Genomic DNA, 20,771 nt, shown 5'->3' on the forward strand with positions numbered 1-20,771 from the left:
GATTGGAAGCCTCTGACCAGTGGTGTACCGCAGGGATTGGTGCTGGGACCCTTACTGTTTGTAGTGTACATTAATGATTTAGACATGAATATAGGAGGTATGATCAGTAAGTTTTCAGATGACACAAAAATTGGTGTCATAAATAGTGAAGAGGAAAGCCTTAGATTACAGGACGATATAGATGGGCTGGTAAGGTGGGCAGAGCAGTGGCAGATGGATTTTTTTTTATTCATTCATGTGATGTGGCCATCGGTGGCTAGGCCAGCATTTATTGCCCATCCCTAATTGCCCATTCCAGAAGGAGGTGGGCGACAGCGTGTGGAGGCGATGAGACTCTGGGCATGCAAGAATGATCTGATAGGGAGGGCCCTTCTCACCACCAGCCAAGCTACGTCTTGGTGCTTGTTTGAAAGCTCTGGCGATGAGGCATTCTGCCAAATGAATTTTGACAGTCTGCTTGAATCCACCATCTCCTTTTCCCACAGGGCCTCAAGGACGTTACGTATTGTGACATCAAGGAGGGAGTAATGCACTATTAATTCAGTCCCACTACTCCACAGGTCATAGCATATCAAATAAAGTTTCTCACCTACCAAAGAATAGCCAAATTAAACACTTTATTTTTCCCCAGAATAAAGCACACCAAACCAGGTTTCTTTAAACAACAACATTAACTAGTTATTAGAAAAGAAACAATAGGTCTTAACTACTAAAGAGATAAATCTAAATATGAAAATCCCTTTATTTCCTTAACCCTGATGCGTACACATATACATTAAAAAATGGTTAACCAGGGAAGGAGGATTTTTGGTTTACAGCTGTTTCTTAGGGATAGAAGGAATAATAAAAACAATTGAGTTTATCACATTCTGATGGGATGTTTTTGGTATGGTGAGGTGTCCCAGAGTTGAATAGTCGGATGCCACATGAAGTCTCTCCAGGCGAGGTTAATGGGTAGGCTTTCAAGGCAATTTGTCAACAGCAGGCATCATACAGGTCTTTCAGCAGGGGTGCAGCAACCGGTCTGCTTGAGTTTTTTAAAACACCAGTCTAGCAGTAGAAGTTTTTTTGCAATTTCGGAATCTCCCAAAACACAGGAGGCAACAGGAACCACTCTGGATACATGAATTATTCAGAGACTGGAAGCGATACGAATTTGCCACCTTTCAAATGCAGGATTCCTTTTCAAGAGATGCAGGATTCCTTTACAGAGAGAGGTAACACTTTCCTGGGTCTTCCTCCCTTGCTCCAGGCAGGCCAAAGCAAGATTTCAAATGCCTGCTGTCATGCAGACCCTCGCCTGCCAAGGTTTAGATAGAGGATCTGGATCGGTGCAGGGTTGGAGGGCCGAAGGGCCTGTTCCTGTGCTGTAATTTTCTTTGTTCTTTGTTCTCTTTGTTAATAAGGCATATTAATTTCACCATATGAACATTGATTTTTAACTGTTGCTGGAATGAAGAAATGGCTTGTTAAAGAGATCACAGGACATTTGGACTGGAGGGACATACTAAGAGGCGCTGCTTGTGGAGACAAAGGACTCTTCCCTGATCCAACTAACCCAAATAGATTTTGATCACCAGACATTGAAGGTGCAATGAAGCACATTTCAGGGCCTGCTAAGAGAATACAATCCATAAACCTCACAGGAGAGACTGTTTCAAATAAGGAGCTAGTCACATGGCTAACCTGCTAGGCAACCTGGAGTTTTTTTGAATTGTGCCACATAGAAAAGAACAGAAGGCAGTTTTGCAACTGAAGCTAGAACAATCACGCCTCTCTCCTGGCTGTCTCCCTTTCACTTTCCTCCCCAAGCCGCCGGACCCAGGGAAGGCACGTAAACCTCAAAAGAGAAAAAACTCCTACATCGAAACAAGTTGAAGTGTGAACTGGGCCCCAGTGGACAGCAGGATTTACCGGCAACCAAAGACTCCACACTGAAGTCAAAGGACAGTAAATAACTAACAGCTATTGCTTCAAATTGTTCCCCTTTACTCTTTCTACTTTTTCTGTCTCTATCAGTGTGTGTGTTTATCGCATAGGCATGCTAGCGTGGTCATGTCGCAAATTCATAGTCGTTAACCAGATTAGAGTTTAAGATTAATAAACTTCTACCTTTCTTGTTTAAATCTAAAGAAACCTGCCTGATTTATTTGCCTTACAATTGGAGTAATGAACAAGGATTCACTGAGGGGGAGCTAAAAACATTAAAATATAAAGTTAAACCTTGTTATGGTTAAACCAGGCAAAGGCTGAGAGGGAACCCCCAAACCCTTCTCACCTGGTCGTTACAGCTGTCCTTTATCCTATTCACAGGATTTTTAAAGGGTCCAAGGTGAGAAAAAAAACCTTCCTGAACATGGTCACATGCCCAGACACAGTGTCTCCCCCTGTCACTCAAAAGCTGCTCTGAAGAAAGGTCAAACCCCTGTGGTTTCGTTGAAATTTCTGGCTTTCCTGCCTTTGTACAAGTTCAACTTCCTTTCAAAGCATCCATAAAGTTAAATTTTTGTTAATGACTTCCTTTCAAAACGTTGCAGGAATTCCAACTATTTGCAGATTGGTGTCCACTGAGCAAAAAATAATCCTTTTCTCAGATTTTTAAACACACAGAATTCTAAGTTTTCTTTTTAAAAACAAAACACTTGTAACAATATGGAGCACTGCCTGATGGACTTGTGTTCAAAGATGTTTCTATTCAAACTTTTCCACGAGAGACATGTGGTATGGCACGGTCCAACTGAATGGAGTGTTCCGCAGCAAAGTGGCCAGACCCGTCCTTCGCAACACCGGGAACAGATCGAACCTCAGCATGTGGTGACATTTGGTGTTTGTGTACCCAGGGTCTATGCACAGCTTGATGCAGCCGCACGCAAAGGTGGCCATCAGAATGTGGGCAATGTTGGATACGTTTTTTCCACCTCTATCCAGAGGTTTTTAATATCGTGTTCCTGCGGACACGGTCCATTTTTGATCTCCAGATAAACTGGAAGGTGGCTCAGGTGACCGTCAGAGCACAGGAGTGGGGTATGGGCCAGACCTGTGTCATTGTACAGCAATACCGAGAGCACCTTGCACTCGATGACCAGGTTCTTACCCACAATGGAGAGAGAACGCTGCTCCCACATGCTCAGATTATGTTTTACCATGGCTATGCGCTCCTTCCAGTTTGTGATGCATGCCGCGGCCCCTCCAGGCCATATCCCCAGCACCTTCAGGTAGTCTGACCTGACAGCGAAGGGCACAAAGGATCGGTCGGCCCACTTCCCAAAGAACATGGCCTCACTCATGCCGCGATTTACTTTGACTCCCGAGGCCATTTCAGATTGGTCGCAGATGCTCATCAGCCTGTGAACAGTCAGCAGATCCAACAGAAGATGGCAATGTCATCCATATACAGGGAAGCTTTCACCTGTGTGCCTCTGCTGCCTGGGATTGTCACCCCTCTTATGCCCTCATCCTTCCTAATGGACTCAGCAAAAGGTTCGATACAGCAAACAAGCAAGAGGGAGAGAGTACAGCCCTGTCTGACTCCAGATTTGATTGGGAAACTTTCTGATTCCCACCCATTGATTGAGACTGCACTACTGACGTTTGTATAGAGCAGTTTTATCCAATTGCGGTTTCCCTTCCCAAACCCCATTTTGGAAAGCATGTCCATGTCTGTGTGCAATACCCTATTAAAAGCCTTTTCCTGTTCCAAGCTGATGAGGTAGGTGTCCACCCTCCTGTCCCATACATAGGCGATCGTATCTCTGAGTAGAGCGAGTTTATTGGAGATCTTCCTGCCGGGTACATTACAGGTCTGATCGGGGTGAATCACCAACTCCAGAGCAGACTTGACCTGACTGGAGGTGACTTTGGACAGAATTGTGTAGTCCACATTAAGCAGTGAGATGGGCCATCGATTTCTAATTTCCTCCCTTTCCCCCTTCCGTTTGTAGAAGAGGGTGATGATGCCTTTCTTCATTGTTTCTGGCTGGAAGCATGTCAGAATCCTACTGTCGTGCACTTCCAGCAGGTCTGGGCTGATCCAGTCCCACAGAGTTGGAAACAACTCAACAGGCAAGCCGTCGCTTCCGGGAGTTTTACTCGTCTCCAAGGACCTGACGTCCTGTGTCAGCTCGTCCAGAGTTAGCGGTTTGTCCAGGCTCTCCTACGTACAGTCATCTAAGACCTCTGTGATAGATGCAGGAAGGACTGGGAGGCTCTTCTGTCCGTGGGCTTCACACCGTACAGCCCAGCATAAAAGGATTTGCTGATCCTTAGTATGTCAAACAGCGATGACATTACCGAGCCATCCACTTCCGTCAGGCTGCTGATCACCGAGCTCTCTGTGTGTATCTTTTGGAAGTACAAATGCGAGCACGTCTCATCCTGCTCAACGGAGCGGACCCTGGACTGAACGATGATCTTGGAGGCCTCCGTGGCAAAGAACAGGGCCTGCTGACTCATCACCTCATGGAGGTCCTCCTTGACCTTGACCCCCATCAACTACAGCAGGAGCAGATTCTGCATTCTTTTCTGGAGTCGGGACATTCCCGTCTCTCTCTCTCTCTCTAGCCCTCTGAACACCTTTTGAGGATGAAGATCGCTTCCCACCAGTGAACTGGAGACTCAAAGAGGGGTTTCACGGTTCTCCAACCTTTGAGTTCCTCAGTGTTCCCTGGGGTTAGCAGTGTCGCATTGAGCTTCCATGTCCCCCCCCCCCCCCCCCGCCAACCCACTGGTCATCCTGTAAGTGACAGTCGGCCAGTCAGAGGCAGTGGTCAGAGAAGAACACCTGCTTGATGTTGGTAGATCTGGCGGCGAATGCACGGGACACAAACGGGAAGTCAATCCTGGAACAGCAGACCCGTCCAGTCTTGAGCAGGTGTATCTACACCTCGCTCCATCTTCAGGGTTGCTTAAGATGCCATGCAGCTTGGCATCTTTTACTGTTTCCATCAGGAGTCTGGACGTGACGTCCAGTTTGCTGGAGTCACTTCCAGATCGTGCAGCTGCATCGAAGATGCAGTTGAAGTCACCGCCTACAATGACTGGTCTGGATGTCGCCAGCAGCAGTGGAAGCTGCTGGAGGACGGTCAGCCGCTTGCTGTATTGGACCGGGGCATACATGTTGATTAACTGGAACAGAGCATTGTTGTGCAGTACGTCTGCTACGAGGAGGCAACCGCCCACCACCTCCTTAACTTCAGAGATGGTGAAATGATTCCCATTCCTCTGGCCAGGTATTTTGCTCTGACCAGATTGATGGGACCACCATCGCAAGCATTACCATAAGTGCTGAGGTAAGGTATTCCACACTCCTGCAGAAACAGTAGATCAGCTTTGACCTTGGCAAGGCAACCCAAGATCGAAACACATTGCGTAGTGGACTTAACGCTGCACACGTTAATGGAAGCAATCTTTAAACCCATTTAAAGCTGGATGTTGCTTACCACTCCAGGTGTCCTTACTAATCCCAGTCCTTGGATATTTTCCTGCATACCCAGAGGGTACACAAGCTGTTGGGCTCAGAAAACTCTCCTGGTCACTTAAGGTGGGTTTGTTCCACTGGGGTGACATTGGGGGGGCTCTTGTAGGCAGTGAGGTTTGGGCTGTCCTCTGCTTGGTGGAGTCTTTCCCCTCTGTTCCTCCTCGAGGACGTTGCTGCTCCCAGCATAATTATAGCATTGGAGACAATAATGGGTATCTTTACTGTATGATAATGGTTGCTGAAAAAGTTGGTGTGGGTATGAAGTGGTTTCACTTTATCCTTGCACTGACCTTTTTTGCTTAGAGTAGCAAATATAGAAAGAAAATAATTCTAGTGATTGAATGTTTTAATATGAAGGGACAGCAAGCTCAACTCTTTAAATATGAGGATAGTATCACTTGATGGCAGTCTTGCTTGAAATTGAAACAATACACAAACATTTGATAAACTGAAGTCGATATCAAATAGCTAACTTGTTGGATGTCTAATTTGTTTAAATCTATTCCTACTGTTCTGTGACTTAGATTTTATGTAAAAGTTTTACAGAAATGTTTTGATGAAGCAATTGTGGCCAGTTGATGATTTTTCTTGGTTTTCCTTTCTTCTCTCCCTTTCTTTGTGCATGATCATGGTGGGGTACAGTTCCAGGAGCACTAAGTTCTCTCCAGTTCTTTTTCCAAGCACTTCTTGTGTGACCGTAGATATAAGGAATAAATGTTAAGACTGAGCAGCCCTAACACATAGCTGTATGGGACGGGAATATACAATAGGAATTTGGATATACAGATTAAGCATACCTGACTCCTGATCACATTTCTGATAGATTGGTGAGCTACAAGTATGGGAATATGATGCAGTGGCAATAACGGAAACATGGCTGAAAAATGGTGAGGACTGTGTGCTTAATATGCAAGGATATAAAGCGTTCAGAAAAGATAGAGAAGGAAAAAAGGGAGGTGTGGTGGCAACCCTGATTAGGGAAGACATTGCAGTGCTGGAAATGGAGGATGTCCTTGAAGGAGCAAGGACAGAATCTATTTGGTTAGAGTTGAGGAGCAAAAAGGGTATCATCACACTACTAGGGGTGCTCTGTAGGCCTCCGAATAGTGTTACGACCGAGGTGGGAGCAATGCACCGTCAATTCAGTCCCATCACTCCGCAGGTCATCGTATATTATTAAAGTTTTCCCACCCAACTGGAAAACAGCCAAATTCAACACTCGTGTAACCCCAGAATGAAACAGACCAAACCAGGTCTCTTTAGACAACAACAAATTAACAATTTATGAAAATAACTGTCTTCTTTTATATTTCTTATAACTTCTTATTTTAACCTAATTCCCCCCCACACACACACATACTCAAAATCACATTTAACTGGTTTCTTTTTTTAAAAAAAGGTTTTAAAAATTAGCTGTTTCTTAAGAATAAATAAATCAGTAAGTCTTGTAGGTTGCATTCCTGATGGATGAGGTATTCTAATGTAAAAATAATCGAATGCGTCTTGAAGTCTCCATGCCAATTTGATGAAATAGTCTGTTCTTGATCGGCTTTCAAAACACTTCAGCTGCGGCAAGCATCAAACCGTTCTTGCAATGATGAGCACAGCATTAGGTCAACTTGAATTTTAAAACCGACAGTCTCTCAGTCGAAACTTTACTTCAGCAATACAAATGGTTTCTTCAAAAACCTTTTTTTCCTCAGGCAGTTAACTTGGCCTGTAGCTCCTTGTAGAATATTTCCTGAGAAAATTAGACAGCTCTTTTCAGTTGCACACTTCGCTGGAAAGTCTCTCAAAACTAGTTTCAGCTGCTTTTTACACCATTAAGTGGAAATATTGTACCATGTAACCTCTCTCGTTCCTGCTGTCACTTAGGTAACAAAATGCAGCTGGCACACTGTGCCTCCGAAATCCAAAAGCTTCTCTCCCTGCCTTAAAGGTACACTGTTTTTAACAGTGTCTTAAAGGCACACTGTTTTAATCTGAGGAGAAAATAAGTACTGTTCTGTGACACCTCCGCCCTTTGCAAAATGAAACACCATTCTAAAATGCATTTCATTACAAAGCAAAAAATAAACTGGGAAAACACTAAAAATTTCCACATTCATACCCATTCACTCTTTTACAGCATTTTTTCTGTCCCATCGCTATCCATATAACTTAGCGTGGCTAGGTTCATGACAAAGTGTTGGCGATAACATTGTTTTCCCTGAAATATGTACAATTTTCAATTGAGGCTGCAACAACGAACTCCCATCTAAATATTCTAGCATTTCAGTTTATAAATTTCTCCACAAACGTTAATGGGTTATGGTCAGTGTATATTAGTGTTTCTTTATAGTCTTGGCGGACATATATTTCGAAATGTTTGAGAGCCGGCAAAAGTCCGAATGTTTCTTTTTCCACAGTGGAAACTTTTTTTTGATGGCAATTTAGTTTTCTTCAAAAGTACGCTACTGGCTTCTCTATGCCCATTTTCGTCATCCTACAATAGGACTGACCAACCCCCAGGTTGCTAGCATCGATCGCTATTTTAATGGGTTTAGTAAAATTTGGAGTAGCCAACACTGGTTCATTAGTTAAGATTGCCTTTAGCTTTTCAAAAGCTGCCTGGCACGCATCTGACCATACCACTTTGTTTTTCTTTTTTTGTAGCGAATCGGTTAATGGAGCAGCCACAGCACTAAAATTCTGTACAAATTTACTGTAAAAACTGCACATCCCGAAAAACCTCATTACTTCCCATTTAAATTTAGGGATGGGAACTGTAGTAAAGCTTGTACCTTTGCCTTTTTTGGCAATACCTGTCCTTGCCCCACTATGTGTCCGAGGTAAGTTACTCTTGCTTTTCTGAATTCGCTTTTTTCCAGATTTATCACTAAGTTCATTGTTTTTTAAACAGAATTTTTAGCTGGTTTAAGTGTTCTTGCCAAGTGTTACTGTATATTAGTACATCATCGAGATACACTACACAGTTGGGAATACTGGCTACCACCTGATTCATTAATCTTTGAAAAGTGGCTGGGGCATTTTTTTGCCTGAATGGCATCACCCAGCACTGATAAAGACCATCAGGTGTTAAAAAAGCTGATATCTATTTGGCTTGAGGAGCCAAAGGAACTTGCCAGTATCCCTTTAACAAGTCGATCTTGGTATGAAACCCAGCACTGCCCACTCTGTCGATACAGTCTTCTAAACGCGGAATTGGGTAGGAGTCTGCCTTTGTTACCACATTGACTTTTCTGCAGTCTGTACAAAATCGAGTTGACCCATTAGGTTTAGGTGCTAGAACTATTGGTGAACTCCAGCTGTTTTGACTAGGTTCGATCAAATGGTTTTCCAGCATGTTATGGATCTCTGCTTTTACTTGGGCCTGTTTGTCTGGACCTAAGTGGTAAGGATGTTGTTTTAAAGGAACAGTTCCCCCTTTCTTCACATCATGTGTGACGAAGGTTGTACACACTGGCTTATCCCTACAGACTCTTAAATGTTTTGAAAAGCCTGATTAGTCCAATTTTCCTAGCTATTCTGTATTCACTAATCTGATAGTTGGAGGTTCAATCTGAGAATTGTCAAGGCCTCCTTCTGCCTCAAGCTCACTATCCTTTTCCTTCTCAACAGTCCCGATTACCTGACATACCTGTATGGGCTTATCCTGTTCCCTGCGGTAGTATTGCTTTAACGTATTGATATGATACAACCGGTGGTTCTTCCGGCGATCAGGAGTATCATTCAGGTAATCTAACTTACCCACTCTTTTGATCACTCTATATGGGCCACTGAACTGTGCTTTTAGTGAGTTCCCCCTGTAACGGTAACAACACCAATACTTCATTCCCTGGTTGAAAATTGTGGGCTTTTGCATTCTTGACTGCCCATTTTTACATATTGGCTTGGGATGCTTTAAGGTGTTCCTGAGCCACACCGCAAGCTTTCGTGAGCCTTCCCCAGAACACATTGTCTAGTATCGAAGATTCATTCTATTGTTCCAAGAATCAGTCTTTTATGAGTTTTAGAGGACCTGTTGCTTCATGTCCATAAACCAGTTTGAAAGAACTGAAGCCTGTAGACTCATTCAGTGAGTCTCTGGTGGGAAATAAAAGAAAGTCTAGTCCTTTATCCCAGTCATGCGGATATTCGTGACAGTATGTTTTCATCGTTGTTTTGAGAATTTGGTGGTACTTCCTAAAGCTCCCTGTGACTGTGGGTGATATGCTGACGATTTCAACTGTCTGATACCCAAATTGCCCATGACTTTATGAAATATCTTAGACATGAAATTAGACTTTTGATCCGATTGAACTTCAAGTGGTAACCCATACCTCATGAAGAATTGGGTTAACTTTTCTACTACTATTTTAGCAGTAATTGTCTTCAAAGGAATGGCCTCTGGAAATCAAGTAGCCATATCCATGATAGTAAGTATGTATTGATGTCCTGCTTTTGTTTTTGACGAGGGTCCTACATAGTCTACTAATACCCCGCTAAATGGTTCCCCAGTCACTGGTATGAGAACTAGTGGTGCCGGTTTTATGATAGGTTGTGGTTTTCCCACCATTTGGCATGTATGGCATGCCCTACAAAATTCTCACATCCTTTGTAAGACCTGGCCAGTAGTAATGTTGGCTTATGTGTGATTTGGTCTTCCGAGTTCCCCTATGTCCTGCAAAAGGAATGTCATGTGCTAACCTTAATAATCCCTGGCGATATTTAGGTGTACCACTATCTGTTCAACAACTGTCCAGTCTTTATCCGCAGGTCTATGAGGTGGTCTCCATTTCCTCCTCAAAACCCGTTTGCCATATAATAGCCTTCTGGAATTCTTTTCGCTTCAGCTTTTGTCAGAGCCATCTGTGCTATTCGCTATCACTCTGGATCAGCTTTCTGTGCTGCAATGATAGAAGATCTGTTAAACATTTCATTTGGATTATCTAAATGCCCAAATAAGGCTTCAGATACTTGGTTGTTTGTTTGTGGTGCAACTTTTATCTCCGACAATGGATCCTGTTTAGCTATTGCTCAGGTGACTACACACGCAGCAAATATTCTTGAAACTTGTTCCTGTAATTGCTCCGTTTCCCTAACTTCACTTGGTTCTTCTGCAATTATAGGAGAAACTGATACTTTTTGATCCGGCCAAATCATTTCCCAGGAGTAGATCAATTCCCTCTACTGGCCAACTGTGGACAATGCCTACAGTTATCATCCCAGATATTATGTCACTCTCTAGGCGTACTTTATATAAAGGTACGGGTATATACTCCCCACCAATTCCATTAATTAAAACTTTAGCATTCAAGGCGCTCTCTGGTGGAAACGTTATATCTTTCCCCAGCGAGAGTGTTTGGGTTGCTCTTGTATCCCTAGTATAATAGGTTTTCCTGCCTGGCTTAAATAATATAGTTACTTTCCCCTTTGACAAAAAATCATTATAACTTTCGGGTATCATTCTTAACCTGTACACTCACTTCAGTTTTTGTATCTGGTTTTACAGCTGCCGTTATAGCTATAGCCTGGTCTGCTATACTCTCAGTCAGAGTCTTATCCTCTGCATTAGCTTTGCGTACCCCAACAAGTCCTATGGGATTACCTCACAATTTCCAGCTTTTTGAACTAAGATGACCAGTTTTGTGGCAATGATAACACTTCGGCTCACTTCTACCCTCAACACCTTCCTTTCTGGTCAGAGGAGGTGATCCTGGGGCATTCCCAGCTGTTCCTTCTTGTCCCTGGCGACTTGATTTGCTTTCACTCTCCCACTTTCTATCCTTCTTGGGTTTTGGGGGGTGATGGACAAAAGGTTTTGGCTTATTCACAAGCTCAAAATCATCAGCAATTTTTGCTGCTTGCCTAGCTTTCAAAACTTTTGGGTTATCTACATGAGTTCTCAGTACTGAAGGAATAGAATTTTTAAACTCTTCAAAGAGAATTAATTCTCAAAGTTTCTCATATGTAGTTTACATCTTAATGTCTGTATCCAACAGTCAAAATTAATTTGCTTCACATTCTCAAATTCTACGTACGTCTGCCCAGCCAATCTTTGTAAGTTCCTAAACTTCTGACAGTAAGCTTCAGGGACTAACTTAAATAATCAAATGCCACTCGGTCTCCACGCGGATTTGATGAAATATTCTGTTCTTGATAGGCATTCAAAACCCTTCCACTGCAGCAGGTATCAAACAGTTCTTTCAACGATGAGCATAGCAATAGGTCAACTTGAATTTTAAAACCAACAGTCTCTCAGTTGAAACTATACTTCAGCAATACAGACGGTCTCTTCAGAAAAAAGGGTTTTTTTCCCTCTTTAGGCAATTAACTTGGCTTCTTGTAGAATTTTTGCTGAGAAAAATAGACAGCATGCTTCACTGGAGAGTCTCAAAACTGGTTTCAGCCGTTTTTTTACACAGAAGTGGAAATATTGTACCATGTAACCTCTCTCGTTCCTGCTGTCACTTAGGTAACAAAATGCAGCTGGCACACTGTGCCTCAGAAATCCAAAGGCTTCTCTCCCTGTCTTAAAGGTACATTGTCTTTAACAGAGTCTTAAAGGCACACTGTTTTAATCCGAGGAGAAAGTAAATACGGTTCTGTGACAATAGTGATATAGTAAGATAGAGGAACAAATCTGTGGGGAAATCACAGAGATAGGCAAGAACTCTAGAGTGGTGATATGGGGGGACGCTAATTACCCAAATATTAATTGAAATAATTTTATCCTGGACTTTATCCTCTCCCTCCTTACCCTCTAAAATTATCTCAATCATATTTAGGTAATTCAAGTCCCCCAATATTAACACTCTATAGGATTGGAGAGTGACAAATATGACACCCTTATTCAAGAAAGGGTGTAAGATCAGTCCTAGCAACTACAGGCCAGTTAGTTTAACGTCAGTGATGGGTAAGATTTTAGAAACAATAATCAGAGAAAATATCAATGGACACTTAGAGAGATTCAAGTTAATTAGCGATAGCCAGCATGGATTTGTAAAGGGCAGATCATGCTTGACTAATCTAATTGAATTTTTTGACGCAATAACAGAGAAGGTTGATGAAGGGAATGCAATGGATGTTGTTTATATGGAGTTTAAGCAAGCATTTGATAAGGTGCTACATAAAAGGCTGGTTAAGAAAATTGAAGCTCCTGGAATAGGAGTGTCAGTGTCCACTTGGATAAAAAATTGGCTTAAGGACATAGTCGCAGTAAATGGTTGTTTTTCAGACTGAAGGATGGTAGACAGTGGTGTTCCCCAAGGGTCAGTGCTGGGACCACTGCATTTTTTGCTATATAGAACCAAAGTCAACCCATATATAAATGACTTGGATCTTGGAATACAGAGTAGAATCTCAAAATTTGCTGATGACACCAAACCTGGAGGAGAGGCAAACAGTGAGGATGATAGGGCATTGATAGGCTAGCAGAATGGGCAGAGGGGTGACAGATGGAATTTAATACTGACAAGTGTGAGGTGATGCATTTTGGCAGATAGAATAGGGAGAGGCAATCTATACTTAATGGCACAGTTCTAAAGAGTGTGTAGAAATCATAGAACCATAGAAACGGAGGGACCTGGGGGTGCGTATGCGTAGATCTTTGAAGGTGGCAGGACACATTGCGAGAGTAGTTAATAGAGCATCTGGTATTTTGGGCTTCATACATAGAGGCTTTGTGTATAGTAGCAGGGAGATTATGCTGAACCTTTATAAAGCTCTGTTTAGGCCCCAACTGGAGTATTGCATCCAGTTCTGGTCACCACACTTGGGAGGGTCCTTGAGAGGGTGCAGAGGATATTTACCAGAATGGTTCCAGGGATGGAGGATTTTAGTTAAAAGGTGAGGGTGGAAAAGCTGAGTTTGTTCTCCTTGGAACAAAGAAGATTGAGGGGAAATTTAGTAGAAGTGTATAAGATTATGACAGTCTTGGTTAAGTTAGACAAGGAAGAACTGTTCCCATTAACAAATAGTACTCTGACTAGGGGACACAGATTGAACGTTTTGTGCAAAAGATGCAAGGGAAATATGAGGAAGTACTTTTTTACACAGCGGCTGGTAATGACCTGGAACATGCTGCCCACAAGAGTGGTGGAAGCGGAGACGATCAATGATTTCAAGAGGAAGTTGGATGGCCACCTGAGAGAAATAGACTTGCAGGGCTTCGGGGATCAAGCCGTGAAGTAAAGGCCTGTTCAGGTCTGTGAAAAGAAACCTGACCCAAGCCGGACAGAACCACATCCAACCCAAGCCCAACCCGGCCCGAGTCCTTCCATTTTTCCCCGCGCCCAACCCTACCCGACCATCAGTTAACTTACCTTCCATTTTGCACTTTGTTGCTGATCTGCACAAGCTTAAAATAACTATAACAAAACCACCTTTCTAGTCCAAAAATTAAATTAACATTGGAGCCACTTACCTGTGACAGAGCGTGTCCGACCCAAGCCCGAATGCCGGACCCGGAAGTGCAACCCGATCTGACCCGAACCGAACCCGACACATGTCGGGTCCGGGTTGGGTAGCAGGCCTTTACCGTGAAGTGGGACTGACTGCATAGCTCCGTGGCGAGCCAGCATGGACTCAATGGGCCAAATGGACTCCTTTTGTGCTGTAAGTGACTCTGACTCTGTGACTCTATGCAAAGCTAACTTGGAATACTTAACTCTAAGTGCCAGCAGGATATTCACCCATCAGGTTAAGTGCGCACTAAGTTTTGTCCAACATTTACAGCTGTAACTTGGTCAAAAACTCACTCGGAGTTGAGGGGCTGCATTTTATGTTGCAACAGCGGCCTTACAATATGGCGGTGTGCACGCAGGAAGTATATCAAAGCAGTGTGTTATTTAAATGGAGAGAGACTGCACCATTCTATGGTACAGGGGGATCTGGGGTTCCTGGTACATGAATCACATAAGGTCAGTATGCAGGTACAGAAAGTGATTAGGGAGGCAAATGGAATGTTGCCATTTATTGCAAGGGGAATTAATTATTAAAGTAGGGAAGTTTTACTGCAGCTGTTCAGACTGCATCTGGAGCTCAGTGCATAGTTTTGATCTCCTTATTTGAAAAAGGATGTAATTGCATTAGAGGCAGTTCAGAGAAGGTTCACTCGACTCATTCCTGAGATGAAGGAATATCTTATGAAGGTTGTAGGTTGAGCCTATACCAATTGGAGTTTAGACAAATGAGAGGTGATCTTATTGAAACATGTAAGATCCTGAGGGGACTTGATAGAGTGGATACTGGGGCTATGTTTCCTCTTGTGGAGGAGGATAGAACTAGGGGGCACAGTTTAAAAATAAGAGGTCTCCCTTTTAAGACTGGGATAAGAAGACATTTTTTCTCTGAGGGTTGTTGTTCTGTAAAATTCTCTTGCCCAGAAAACAGTGGAGGCAGGGTCATTGCATTTATTCAAGGCTGAGTTCGATAGATTTTTCATAGACAAGGGAGTCAAAGGTTATGGGGGGCAGACAGGAAAGTGGAGTTGAGACCACAATCAGATCAGCCATGATCTTATCGAATGCCGGAGCAGGCTCGAAGAGCCCAATGTCCTACTCCTGTTCCTATGTTCCCCAAAATTCCCACTGTGCTTGTGTTTGTTTGGATACTCATCCAATCCAAGAACTTCCGCCTCTACAAAACTTTAAGCACTTCCGATCTCTTCACCACCACACTTCCTGCTTTCAAGGTAGTTTCTGAAAACTCTCCTCTTTGGTTATGCCTACAGCCTCCTTTGTCTCTCAATGTTCCCTCTAATTTTTCTTTGTTGTGTGTGGCTTGTTTGCTGTGCTGCATGGTCCTTTTAAGATTGCTGTGTGGCCTTGCACAGGAAACATTGGTTTTGCGTGGCCTGTTGCACTGCGCTGTACATTCCAGATTGCTTCACTGCTCTGCACTCATGCAGCTTAGAGGAACAGTGCCTCCCCGCACCCACCCCCCCCCCCCCCCCAATTCTTGCCCAACCCTTTCCCTTTGCCACTATATCCATTCTCTGATTTTGTAAAATGTTGAGTCACTGTCCTGCACATGATGAATGCTATATAAATGCAAATTTTATTCTTACGAGCAGCCTTCACATATTGCTGTTAATAGAAGGAGGAACATGCTAAAGAAGTTCTATGTGTGCTTTGTTGACTGATTGAAAAAATAATATGGAGGAAAGAGTACGAGTAGGTTTGTATGAGCCCTGACCTAGTGGTATTCCTCCAACTTCCTTATCTCTGATACCATTTATAGTTTCCTTGCAAGTAGTGATTTCTCCATATTTGGGTTCAAAACATTTATGTTAGGGCAACCGTCTTCAGTTGGATTCTTTGGTTATCAGCTGTCTTCTGCAACCAGAGTACAATAAGGGAAATATCAAGTTGTTGTGCAGGCATTCAGTGATGTCATGAAACCATTGTGGATATGATGATATCTTCATTAGATAAGAGGATTCTTTTGAGTTGAATGCTTGCAAGCATATCAGTGGGCGGCACAGTGGTTAGCACTGCAGCCTCACAGCTCCAGCGACCCGGGTTCAGTTCTGGGTACTGCCTGTGCGGAGTTTGCAAGTTCTCCCTGTGACCGCGTGGGTTTCCGCTGGGTGCTCCGGTTTCCACCCACAGCCAAAGACTTGCATGTTGATAGGTAAATTGGCCATTGTAAATTGCCCCTAGTGTAGGTAGGTGGTGGGGATGTGGTAAGGAATATGGGATCAATGTAGGATTAGTATAAATGGGTGGTTGTTGGTTGGCACAGACTCGGTGGGCCAAAGGGCCTGTTTCAGTGCTGTATCTCTCTTTGACTCTATGACTCTATGATAGAGTCCCCAGATATAGCCGGGAAGGGTAGATTTTGACTTTTGGTTGTTGACAGGTGGAGCTGCCCATTCTAGTGGCAAAGGGGCTCTGTGATCTTAAGGCTCTGTGATCTTAAGGCTCTGGCCTTATTTAAATTTGGGCAGGTGACCTGCAGAGCACAAAACAGACATTTGGATGCAGCTCACTGGATCGACACCTGAAAATTGAGCCAGAGCTGCTGCCAGCAAAGTAAGTTACAAGGGGGTTCCCGGGCAGCTTAGCCCAAATTATTTTTATGGACCCCAAAGGAACAATGATTTGGGATTAATTTATATAATAATGCTCTGATTAAAATAAATATGTTTCACGGGGTTAACTCCCAGGAGCACTCAAGTTGCTCAAGATGTTCATTAGGTTTATGAACTTGGGTAGAAGATGGTGTAAGAAAGAAAGAACTTGAACTTGTAAAGCAGCTGTCATGATCTGAGGACATCCCAAAGTGTCCGTCAGCCAATAGTATTACAAAGTATTGAGAACACAGCAAGAGACCATTCAGCCAATGTTTATACTCCACATAAGACTCCTATTACTTATCTAACTTCATCAACACATTCTTCGATTCCTTTCACCCTCATGTGCTTATCTAGCTTCCCCTAAAGTACATCTATGCTATTCGCCTCAACTACTCTCTGTGATAGCCAGTTCCACATTCTGACCAATCACTGGATAAAGAAGTTTCTTCTGAATTCCCTGTTGGACTTATTTGTGACTATCTTATATTTTTGGCTTCTAGTTCTGTTCTTGTCTGCAAGTGGAAACATCTCTCTCTGTCAAACCCTTTGATAATCTTGAAGACTTCTTCTATTTTCTAGAGAAAAGGACCCCAACATATTCAATCTTTCAAATTCAATACTTTTGAAGGTTAGTTGCTTTTGTAATGTAGGAAACCTGGCAGCCAAATCAGCTTCTCTTGTTCGAATAATGACACGTGGGGCTGAATTTTACGAGTGCGCGGGGGGCTCATTTAAATAGAGGCGGCGGAGCAGCCGCCCCAATGACGTAAGTGGGTAGCTGACGCATCCCCAGCAACGGCGTCCGGCACCGTTGTGCCGGCGCCATTTTTAAAGGGCTTTAAGCCTTAACAGACGTTTACATTTTTAAAGATGGATTGCACTTAATATGTTTCTAGTAAATAACTAGGAGATGGAAGCCCTTCCCCGACCCCCACAATGGTCATTTCATTGCCCGAAATGACCATCCATTGATTTTACAAAGACCTAAACTCCCACCCCCAACCTTCAATCGTTTGCCCTTCAACCCCTTCCCACCATCCCCACATCCAATTAAAATTGATTTCCCGGCTCCTTCACCCCTCCCACCCTGAACATTCTATTGCTTCCCCCTTCCCACAAGGTTCTCGCCCGGAACTCTGTGTGGAGTTCCGAAGGCGCGCGGAGCACGAACGGCGGTCGTAATATCGGAGTGGGACGACCGCCATCTGCAGGTAATTTAATTTGAATGTCATTAGGGCTCGTTTCAATATGGAGATGAAGGGCGGGGGTGGGGGGGAAGGGGTGGTGGCTGCACCAAGGTCCCCCCACCGCTGGTAATATGCGGCGGGCCCTTCTCGACTCGCAGGTCAAGGCGGGCCTCTCCTCGCAGCATTTTACCGACCCCCATGCCGCGACCTGCGTCGTTGAGGGGCCGATAAAATTCAGCCCATGATCTTTTGTGTCCATGTATAGGGGTCTTGATTTGCATCTCATCAAAAGATGGCACATCAACAGGGCAGCAATCCCTCAGTACTGCAGTACTGCAATGGAGTGTTAACCTAGATTTTTTGAAGTAAGACTTGAAACCACAACCTTCTGACTTAGAGTGGGCAGCATTCCCACTTCTATTAGCACATTCTATCTGTAGACAGTCGCCATTGTCTTCGGTCATCACCACAAATTCTGTTTCCTAGCCATTGACTCAATCTGTCCCTTCCTTGCCCATGTCTGAGGTTGAACTGGACTTGCAACTTCAAGTGTCCTACTTGATCCTGAATTGCGCTTTGACTAAATATCCTCTCCATCACCAATACTGCTCACTTCAACTTCCATATTAATGCCCATCTCTGGTCCGCCTCAGTTCGTTTGCTGCAGAAATCCCCGTTCATGCCTTTGTTACCTCTAGACTTGACTATTTCAATGCTCTCCTGGCCAACCTTGGAGCTTTCATCCGAAACTCTGCTTCCCCTATCCTAACTCGCTCCAAGTCTCATTCACCCATTACCCTTGTGCTCCCTGATTACATTGGCTTCCATCTGGCAACCCCACAATTCTAAAATTCTCAACCCTTTGTTTCAAATTTCTCCAGTCCTCAGCCCCTCCCTAACTCTGTAACCACTTCCAGCTCTATAAATCCCCGAGATAGCTACACTCCTCCAAATCTGGCAATTTCCACATCTCTAAATATCATTGTTGCATCATTGGCAGCTGTGCCTTCAGCTGCCTAGGGTCTAAGCTCTGGAATTCCCTCCCTCAACCTCTCTACCTGTCCTGCTTTTAATTTCCTTTTACGAACTCTTTAATCAAGCTTTTAATCACCTGTCCTTATCACCTCTTATGCAATTCAGTGTCACATTGTGCTTGCTAATGTTTATGTGAAGTGTCTTGAATAATGTTTACTATGTCAGTGGTGCTGTTGAAATGCAAGCTGTTGCCTTCATATGGGCACAGTAGGCGGCCTAACTAAACAAGCAATGTAGTTTCCATGGCTCCCATACCAAGCTTAGGGGTGGGGTTGGGGGGGTGGGAGGCGTGGATGAAGTTCTTTAGTTATGGCAGCAGTTTTGATTGGAATCTCATTTATCAACAGAGGGAGCTGCAGGAGGGCCAGAGATTAAACTTTTGATTTGACTGAAAAATGTTCGTCAGATTTGGCCTGGAGTAATGACAGAGACAGAGAAGTCTCGCTTACTAAATTAGTGCCAGTAGGCTCAGCAACATAGACATGTAAAATTTTGGTATATATCAAGGACAAAATCTATAGAACTTGTTATTTGATGTTATAAATAAAATATTGTTTGTTTTTTGAGGTGAAGATGACCATGTCCATCATCTGGGGTGTTTGGTAGGGTTCTGGTGGGTATGTAGGTGACTGCTAAGGCCGATCTGTGCCCGGAAGGTTCTGCTGCAAATAGGGCAGGATACCTCAGGCGACTGAGTTTTGGATGAGCTGCTGGCTCCTTGTGTTTTCTCTCTGCTTGTGATATGTGCTTGCGTTGAAAGGAGGCTGCAGTCTTTTTTTATTTGGTTGCGTCAGGTGAAGCGATCCTGGGCGAGCTTCTCCTCGGACTTGGGGTCGATATCAAATCTCCTAAGCGAAGCTTTTCAGAGGGCCCTTGTAGTGCTTCCTTTGATTGCAATGAGACCACACCCTAGACTCAAACTGCAGATTCACTTTGGTAAATGAGTGTTAGGCATTCTGGCTCCATGACCAGCCCAACTCCGTTGTGACTGTCTCAATATGGTGTGGATGCTTGGCATGCCAGCTCAGGTGAGCACCTCAGTGTCTGGTATATTGTCCTGCCGTCAAATGAAATATTAAATATTTGCTGTAAAGCAATATTTTAATTCATGTATTTCATATAAGATAAATGTACGCTGACATTGCAAGGTATCAGTATCTAATGCGCACAATGAGGAGTATTATTGTTATGTACCCCTCCAACCCCAACACATTCCCACCTGTCTTCTATCCCCAGCCAGGTCATGTTATCAATGAACTAGATATTTGGCAATGAAGGTATCCTCCTTATCATGGAGGACGTGAGGTCAGCTTATGAATTTGACCAGTGATGCTAAACCTGTAAGAATATTCAGTGTAGACTTGAAATTTGTAACAATCACCATTTATTTAACTGCACAGTAACAAAAATGCACTTGTAATACTGCACAATTTGAGAAACCCACTCACAGATCAATTTCATGTAGAAATATTTTGTGATTTGCTACAATACAATTTATGTGTCTGCATTTTAGACGCATGTATATTTTTGGAGAATACATACATTATCAATGTCACTTAGATTCATCTAGCACTAATAATGTGCTTTTTACAGATTGAATAGCAAAATAAGTAATGTAATTTACTATTGAAATACAGAAAACAATGGTAATAGACAGTTCTTGACACAAAGGGAAATGATTAACCATTGAAGTACTTGAATTTCAAAAATACCATTGAAAATGATAGGATTTCTAGACTCAGTTTTACTGTATCAGATTGAGATGGTTCTTAGTGTTGAATACCTATGAAACAGTAAATGTCTAGTACCAAAATACATTTTTGCACCAATACTTTCTGCACACACAAAAATCCTGGTTTCATGCAGAGGGACAACCAAATTTTAATTTGACAGTGCACTGAGCTTTTTAAAATGAAAATCTCAGAGTAATGTATAAAAACTCAAATAATTGTTTCTGGAATTTTTTTTTTAACAGAAAACCAATTTAATCTCTGTCACCTGGGTGCATGTC

General features: G+C 43.2%; 2 protein-coding genes across 2 annotated transcripts in view; one reads left to right on the forward strand and one right to left on the reverse strand.

Annotated features, from left to right (window-relative positions):
• Positions 1-4,488, reverse strand: part of LOC137353530 (collagen alpha-2(IV) chain-like) — a 79,597-nt gene extending 75,109 nt beyond the window's left edge. The window contains exons 1-4 of the mRNA XM_068019903.1: positions 4,291-4,488; positions 3,564-4,153; positions 3,095-3,345; positions 378-589 (exon numbers count right to left, since the gene is read on the reverse strand). Coding sequence (XP_067876004.1) covers positions 378-589; positions 3,095-3,345; positions 3,564-4,153; positions 4,291-4,488 — 1,251 coding nt within the window. The remainder of the gene's footprint in view (positions 1-377; positions 590-3,094; positions 3,346-3,563; positions 4,154-4,290) is intronic.
• Positions 1-20,771, forward strand: part of nt5dc1 (5'-nucleotidase domain containing 1) — a 706,882-nt gene that overhangs the window by 124,274 nt on the left and 561,837 nt on the right. The window lies entirely within an intron of this gene.

The sequence above is a fragment of the Heterodontus francisci genome, chromosome 3, assembly GCF_036365525.1.
Source record: "Heterodontus francisci isolate sHetFra1 chromosome 3, sHetFra1.hap1, whole genome shotgun sequence".
Lineage (NCBI taxonomy): Eukaryota > Metazoa > Chordata > Chondrichthyes > Heterodontiformes > Heterodontidae > Heterodontus > Heterodontus francisci.